The following is an 8,182-nucleotide window of genomic DNA, read 5'->3' on the forward strand; positions in this document are numbered from 1 at the left end:
TTTTCGGTTTTTTTTCATAAAGTCTTCCACTGAATTATTTTTTTGGGATAATTACTATCTGACAATTATTTAAAGTACCCCTATAGTTTGAAAACCTAATTAAAGACCCTATGGTGTAATATTACACACCCTACACTTCCATTAGTTGACGGGCACATTCCGCTTCACGACACTTCTAATTTTTTGAAAACCCAATTCTGCCCTCATCATTCATGACTGACCTTACCAGTTTCCATGTCTTTCCGATACCTCATCATTCTCCGTATTTTTTTTATTGAGGGATAAGGTTTGTACGTTGTCTCTATTACGGTTTATTATTATTAATTAATTATTTCCCTCTTTCCTTAAAAATAAGAAAAAGTTTTTTTGACTTGACAGTTGATAATTAGTCAATAACTGTTTCTTAAGCAATTGATATAGCTTTACTCGATCTTAAGGAAATAGAATGGGATGGATGAGAGGCTATATCAATTTTATCCTCAGTCCTCACGATACTCTCTATTATCCTGTGCTCTGCTGTACCATTTAGGGGTGTGAATGGACCGGTTTTTGGGTTAGATTCTGTCCAAATCAAAATCTATTTGAATGGATTGAACGATCAATAAGATATATTAAATTTGGATGAATTAGACAGACCAATATGACATATTGAATGAATTTATATTGGATTGAGTTAATATCTGGACCATTGATAAAAGATAAGAACATAGCCAGGTGTTAATGGTCAGGTTTGAGTTGAAACCAATCTAAATTAATAAAAATTTAAACAGATTGGAGAGTCTCTGGATCAGTTCAAAATGGTCCAAAATATTCATTGGACTGAATTGGACCAGATCCATTTATAATGCACTCACATTGAATCGGACTGGATCGAATTGGGCCAAATTCAGTCCAACTGACACCCCTAGTACCATTGATGTAGGTCGAGGACGTATCTAGTGGAAATTGACAAAAAAACAAGGGTTATTTCTGGAAATCCAATCAGTGGTACCGTGACTCCGCAACAAACTAATGGGTAAAGAAAGCACGTGTTATTTATTTCGGCAACTGTCCAGGACATGTCGGGCATTCTGTTCAGAAAAAAGGATAAAATCCGTATATCACTCGCTCGACGTCTTTCCTTCACACTTCCTCAGCCCGTTCCCGTCGTTTTTTCCTCCCTTTATTCTTATCTTATTACTAAAAAAAAACTTAAGCGAACTAGAGAAACAATAAAAATTAATTACAAAAGAAAGAAAAAACTCATAAAGCACTATTAATTAATAATTTAATATTTAGTGGCCCGGGCAGTTCGGGCAGTCAGTGGACGACAGCTGGCGTCTTGATGCTTTCACTCGAAAAAGCGTTTTTCTTGTTTGGACTGTGGATTCATCCGAGACGCATGGATTGTTTAATTATTGGCTTTTCTCACAATTTCGTATAAGCTGTGGTTAAGACAAGGATAATCAGTCCGTGTCAATTACATAAATCCATGTGTTTAGACTTCGTAAGTCTCATCTTATCTGAGGAGAGAAAGAAGAAAGATAAGTGGGGCCTACTTTTCCTACAATAAAGAAAATGGTGAGCCACCCCATGATAGCGATCGGATCAGAGCCATTTGATCAAGTACTCCGATTTGGGACCATCAGACCGGGTGGTCCCAAGGAAAAGAACATTTATGGTATGTTCAACATTGTTGTTAGCATGATTTGATAATGGGCTAAGTTGTAGCCGTCCATGTGGGGCCGCTGATGAGATGGTTTGATCCAACTGTCACCTGACACCTGGCAACCCGCCAATTAAATGTCACTTGTTTTATTTGTCTTTTGATGATAATTTTCGACGGAAGATCTGCAATGTAGATTGTGTTCAAAAGGAAATCTGGGCTAGTTTTCGAATAGAAAGACATGCAGGACCTACCCTGCTCCGATACCCATACCGTTCGGTGGGTCCCGTTTAATGGAGACTTCTACGTCTAAAAAGCCGCATGAACAACCAAAATTTTCTTTTCAATTCGGACGGCTAGGATTATCTTGTTACGCTAATACTTTATGTTGCGCCTATGTAGTACGTACACTACGGGCACCACTGATTTTGACACGTGTCGCTCATGCTAGTTGACGGGCCCCACCGGCGCGAAGACGGTTTTTTGACTGCGTGGGCGCTTCAGGGTTTGAGATCTGTGCACAATCGGTTGTAGACGTTAAAGGATCTGGACACGCATTCAATGATGGGACCCATCGAGAAATCTACACGGCTAGGAAATTATGATGGTGTCATATGATGGCAACACAGCAGTTTTCCCACCGTATTCCTTAGCACGCCGAAGGAAAATCTACGGCTCAGATGGTTGAGAAAATCTGAGTTTTACTATTTTGGGCCCAGAAGCAAATTTCGTAGGTGGGACTGGGACACATCCAGACAGCTTCTAGCTTTGTAGGTCTGGACGTACACTTGAGTAGGACCTTTGTACTAAAACCGGGCTACAGCTAAACTAGAGCTAAACCAGCTCTATTTATTTCCCGGTTCGTCATTTCAGGAAATTTATTTAAAAATTAATTCCTCGTAGACTTAACAGTGACTGGAAAATAAAAGGTCAACAAATCTCTAGTCTAGAGTCCAGACGGAAAAACCGAGACCGGACAAACCGGTGACTTGGAGACAAAATATTTTCTTTTTTGTAAAAAGATAATATTTTCTTTTTATTCGATCTAAGGGCGGAAAAATAATTAAAAGATAATTGGGAGGGTTGGAATCCAATAAATTACCTGATGTTCCTTCACACGTCCCATCCGATCCTTTGTTCCTTGCCTTCCACTCTCTCGCTCTCTCTCTCTCTCGCGCGCGCGCGCGCTCCGTTTCTGCGTATCGGCGTTACATTGTCGCCGTCGGTCCGACCTCTCTCGCTCCCAACAGCCAACACCAACGACGTTATATTTTTTCTCTTCTTTTTTTTTTTTCGCTAAAATTTTCCGTTTCTCTATAAATACTTTTAGTTGGAAGTCGTTTATCTCCACTTGTCTCTCCTCCTTCCCTGGAACTGGACAAACAGACGGTTGTGATTTCACCCCGTAACGATCACCTGAACCCCAATATCATCTCTCTCTCTCTCTCAAGTGAATGACAAATGGGTCCGTCTTGGCGAGAGAAGGTTCACTTTCTTCAACACTCTTCCTTTAAAACAACGCCAAAATATCTAAGTTGCTTCTCAGTCGAGGATCGCCGGCGGTAATCTACTATAATCCATTCCTTTCGGCGCTATCAATTCATATGTTGTATTTTAGTCATTCCCTTCTATCTTATTCTGAGTTCTGTCATTTGTTTTCTCCTGTGTGTTCGATCGTCTCTCTAACTTGATTTTTCTTTTCAGCTCCTATCGAACTTCCTCTTTTGCGTTCCTCAATTGTTTATACTTTTTATTTTGTCTTTAAAAGGAACTATCGGCTAAATGCGTTGTAAAGGGATTGAGGTATCAGAGATTTCTGCGAATCTGAACGCGAATGTTCCTTAGAAACCTCTCTGCTCTGTCCTGCCGATACCTTTACCTGCTTTGGCTCTTCTTCCTCAAATATACATAGAAGAATCTGTTATACTCTTCCTGGGTTAAGGAGACAAGATCAGTTGAAGGTGGAAAAATACTAAAGCGAAGGCAAACCAGAAAAAAAAAAGTTGGTGACCCATTGGAGGCAGTGATGTTGGATCTAAATGTTGTTTCCGCTGATTCGACCTGCAATGAAGATGAGATGATGATGGACAAGCTTCCGGATGGTTCTGGCGGTCAAATGGACGACTCCGGTACTTCCAATTCCTCCGTTGTCAATGCTGATGCTTCAAGCAACGGAGGCGATGAGGATTCCTGCTCCACCCCCGACAGGCGTTGCGGCGGCGGCGATATGTTCGCCTTCAGCTTCGATATTCTGAAAAAGGGAACTACGGCTGATGATGATGACGTAGAATCAGGGAACGGTAATCCGACGATGCCGACGGGTTTTGTTACGAGGCAACTCTTCCCGGTGGCCGCGGATGGAGAACATGGAGTAGGTGTTGGCGATGGTGGCCTTCGTTCGGGGCCGTCTTCGGCTTCCTCGTCTCGGCCTCATTGGGTGGATTTCTCATTCTGCTCGCCGGACGGCGGCGGCCAGCCGGAGATGGTCATGCAGCAGCAGCAACAGCAACAGCATGTGAAGAAGAGCCGCCGGGGGCCCAGGTCTCGTAGCTCTCAGTATCGGGGAGTGACATTTTACCGAAGGACTGGGAGATGGGAGTCTCACATCTGGTATTAACTCGTTGCATATATGCTCCTTCGTCCATCTGAATTCGAATTTCTGATTTCTATTTCTATGTCAATTTTCAACAATTTCTCGTTTTCTCTTCTCTACAGGGATTGTGGAAAACAAGTGTATCTGGGTATGAAATTATTGTATCCTTTTGGTTTAATTTCATTGGTTACTAGTCTGAGAATTGATTTCGGTTAAAACGCGTATTTGTTTATTGTGGTATTACCGCTATAACAGTAATTATTTTTTTCCCCTGGTATCGCCTGTACAATGAATTCGTGTTTTGGGTTTCTTAGGTGGATTTGATACAGCCCACGCTGCTGCTAGGTAAGCCTATTTTTGGATTCAACCCTGATTTGACTATTTGCAAATGGATTTCCTGAGGTCGTCGAATTTTCCTTCGTGTGGGTTTTCTCTGCTTCCAGGGCCTACGATCGAGCGGCTATTAAATTCCGTGGCGTAGATGCAGACATCAATTTTAATCTCAGTGATTATGAAGAAGATCTAAAGCAGGTAGGTAGGGTAGACATTGGTTACAAAGTCCTGCGTTTGTTGTTTCCTGTTGGTAATGTGTTTTTATGTTTTTTCAATATATCTTACCCACCTGTGACTGAGTAATATGGGCGGGGTGTTGATGTTATTGGGATCGATCTCCAGATGAGGAACCTTACCAAGGAAGAGTTCGTGCATATTCTTCGACGCCAGAGCACCGGATTTTCAAGGGGAAGCTCGAAATACAGAGGTGTAACGTTGCACAAATGTGGTCGATGGGAAGCTCGAATGGGGCAGTTCCTTGGCAAGAAGTAAGACTTCAATAAAATGAAATTACATTTTTTTTTTTGCGATTTTCTGTACCTTAGTTGTTGCTGCTGAAGCATATGTGGTTGATTATATCACTTTATGATCTCTAAAAGAGAGTTTTCATATACTTCTCCTCGGAAGCAATCGTTTCCTCCTCGTAAACATTGCTTAGATGCCTAATTATTCAAAGTAGAAACAAAAAAGAATAAAAAGAAAGTGCTTGGGGTCTCTGTTTTCATCTATGAGGATGCGATGCTTGCTTGCAGGTATATATATCTTGGACTATTCGACAGCGAAATAGAAGCAGCAAGGTCCTACTGATCATGCATTTCCCTCTCCCTGATACTGAATTTCTTACCCTGAATTCTCAACCTCAATAGTGTTCCATCCAACAAAAATCTCCATTTTGATTTTCTGGAAATCAGGGCTTATGACAAGGCAGCTATCAAGTGCAATGGGAGGGAAGCGGTGACCAACTTTGAGCCAAGTAACTATGAAGGGGAGATATCCTCTGAGGCTGAAATTGGAGGTATTACTAATCATCATTTAATTTAATTTTCTGAACTGATTTTTCAGTCTCCTGCAAGGCTGCAACACGTCTATGGATTTTTTTTCTCTCTAATTGTTGTATCTTGTTTATATATTTGTCGCAGGCAGCGGGCAGAATCTTGATCTGAACTTGGGTATTTCTCCCCCAGCATTTGTCAGCGGCTCAAAGGGGAATGAAAACATTGGGCTCAATTGTGGTCCTTGTGACATGCCTGACTCCAGGAGAGCTAGGGTAAAATATTCAATTTCAATTTGTGAATTTCGTTCTTCATTTCTAACAAATTAATTTGGCAACCAAATCTCTATTACAGACAATTCTTCAGTTATCTTTGGTGAAGTTCTTGGCATTTGTCTGTAATTATTTCAACTAGTAGCTCCAGAAGATCATCTCATTATAATAATATAAAGGCCTTTGATGGTTTATCTTTCCTTGGCTTTGTTGTCTATCACAGATGGAGAATCCTCCTTCAATGACAGTGGGTGGTCAACCCACCCATGGCCTAGCAATGGTGTCTGAGCACCCTCCCATCTGGACTGGTGTATATCCCAGTTACTTTCCCAATTATGAGGTAATATTTGTTCTTTTAATAATCCAGGTCGTGAATTTCTTTCAAAAAGAGGCATGAGTTCTACTGTTCTTCTAACACCTTTTCTTATACAAATTGTCCTATTGCTAAGTGTGTTTGATTCTTACTATTTGTACTTATTTTTTTGTGAAAAGATTATGGGACGGGTTTTGATTTTTTAGATTCACCTTAGTTCCAAAACTGAAATTAGATATCTTTATTAGTTTATTTGTGAAATTGATTTGCTCTCTTGTTTTGGAAAGAGTACAAATACAAATGTAGAGTACAAAACCTTGTATTTTGTATTATTTTGAATGTATTTGCACTGTACATTTTTGTATTTGTACTCTTTCCAAATACAGCCTCAATTCCTGCCCATGTTTGTCACTAATAATACAAAATAATAGGAAATACAAGGTTTTGCACTCTACATATTTGTATTTGTACTACTTCCAAACTGAACCTCAGGTGATCAAAATTGTATTAGCACGCCAAACTATAACAAAGAAACTCCTTTTTTTTATTGTTTAGTAGAGTGCAAAACCTTGTATTTTGCACAGAAACTTGTTCTTAAGAAGAATGCATTTCTGTGTCTTTTTTAATGGACTGGAAGATTGGTGTTCGGTTACCAGCAAGCATTCAACATTCCATGAGAAGTTGGCTGTGATTTAATAATAAATGGGGTTGTTTCTTCTCCTTGAATGAGCATGGTAAAAAATGTCGTTGTTGACTTTTTGTAGTTGTCGTTTTCCACAGGAAAGAATGGCAGAGAAGAGGGTCGAAGTAGGTTCACCGGGACTCTCACACTGGTCATGGCAAATGCACGGCCACAGTGGTGCAACCCCAATGCCACTGTTCTCTACTGCAGCATCATCAGGATTCTCATCTTCTACAGCCACGGCTTCATCACCGGCCCTTCCTCAACCACTCCATCCAAACACAACCCACCAACGCCTTTACATTTCTCGTTCCACAAATCCGGCGGGCAACAGCACATCTCACTTCTACTATCACAGGAGCTGAACTGAAACCACATACCACACCTCCGTCTGCACTGATCAAAGGTGGTTAGGCAAGCAAGACAACCCAAGCTAGTCTCTTTTTTGTCGTTGATTCAAAATTGTCTTCTAAAACAAATGCAAACTCAAGACCAAGGCTTCTTTATATTTACTCATACTAGACTCCTTAACGAGCTGGTGGATCTTTGATTCATGTAGTGAGATTGGTGCTTCCTGTTCTGTCAATTGTTCCTTTCTCTAGTCTGGAAAATGCAATTCTGATTTAATTCCGGTCTATGGGTACGAGACGTAGTGTATTGATTGTGGGAGGTAAAATGGGTAAATATTCCAAGCATTTTTTTTCCTGGTTTTGATTGTTTAGTAACGAGTCGTTTTCTATCCTTTTAATTTGTTTTTTATATATAGAGATATTGATGGTGAAGTGAACCCCGTATTCCTCGGCTTTACTTTTTGGCTGGTACTATGTATGTGTATGACAATGCTTGTCATTACTACTCGCCTGCTGCAAAGAGGAAAACAAACAAATAGACTGCACTAGGAGGAGAGAGAGGGAGGGGGATAGAGAAAGAGAGTAAAATCTTAAGTAGAATGTAAAAGCCTGTCATTGTATGGGGGGAGGGAAAGAGAGGGATTATTCCAGGCTTTTAAAAGACGTCCTATCTCTCTCCCCAATTTCAAGGCCCTGGCTATTGGCTTTGGCTCTGGGTTCCTTGACAGTGTACATGTATTATCATCATCATCATCAGCTTTGAGCCATCCTTTTTTTATAGTTTATATTCACACCTTGGAGGGGGGACCTACTGCTACAGTACTACAGCTACTGCACTGGTACTAGAGAGAGAGAGAGACTAAGGAGGTGCTTGCAGCCACAAGCATCTGAGGCAGAGCACAGGATGGGTTGTGGGTTTTTGATCCCGTGGACAATTTACTGTCCTCGTATCGTATGTGCACCGAGTCGAGCATGTGGCAGGCAGTGCAGCCGCATAGGAAT

The 8,182-nt window shown here is 40.9% G+C and overlaps 1 protein-coding gene across 3 annotated transcripts; it reads left to right on the forward strand.

Moving 5' to 3' along the window:
• The first annotated feature begins 2,994 nt into the window (after positions 1–2,994).
• Positions 2,995–7,457, forward strand: LOC104599345 (ethylene-responsive transcription factor RAP2-7-like). Of its 3 annotated transcripts, none has more exons than XM_010261854.3 (11): positions 3,067–3,207; positions 3,350–4,255; positions 4,361–4,386; positions 4,553–4,583; positions 4,682–4,769; positions 4,914–5,059; positions 5,324–5,368; positions 5,483–5,586; positions 5,711–5,838; positions 6,059–6,175; positions 6,929–7,457. In XM_010261854.3, the coding sequence occupies exons 2-11, from the start codon at positions 3,672–3,674 to the stop codon at positions 7,193–7,195; spliced, it is 1,536 nt and encodes a 511-aa protein (XP_010260156.1). In that variant the 5' UTR covers positions 3,067–3,207; positions 3,350–3,671; the 3' UTR covers positions 7,196–7,457.
• Positions 7,458–8,182: the final 725 nt, after the last annotated feature.

This window comes from Nelumbo nucifera, chromosome 2 (genome assembly GCF_055504915.1).
Source record: "Nelumbo nucifera cultivar China Antique chromosome 2, China Antique-T2T, whole genome shotgun sequence".
In the NCBI taxonomy this organism is placed as follows: Eukaryota; Viridiplantae; Streptophyta; class Magnoliopsida; order Proteales; family Nelumbonaceae; genus Nelumbo; species Nelumbo nucifera.

What these genes read in the sequence shown, in the direction of transcription:
- LOC104599345 (XM_010261854.3), top strand. Translation starts at nt 3,672, where the DNA reads ATGTTGGATCTAAATGTTGTTTCCGCTGATTCGACCTGCAATGAAGAT. An exon ending in AGATGGGAGTCTCACATCTG is followed by an intron (nt 4,256 to 4,360) that starts GTATTAACTCGT and finishes TCTTCTCTACAG; the next exon opens with GGATTGTGGAAAACAAGTGT. An exon ending in CTGACTCCAGGAGAGCTAGG is followed by an intron (nt 5,839 to 6,058) that starts GTAAAATATTCA and finishes TGTCTATCACAG; the next exon opens with ATGGAGAATCCTCCTTCAAT.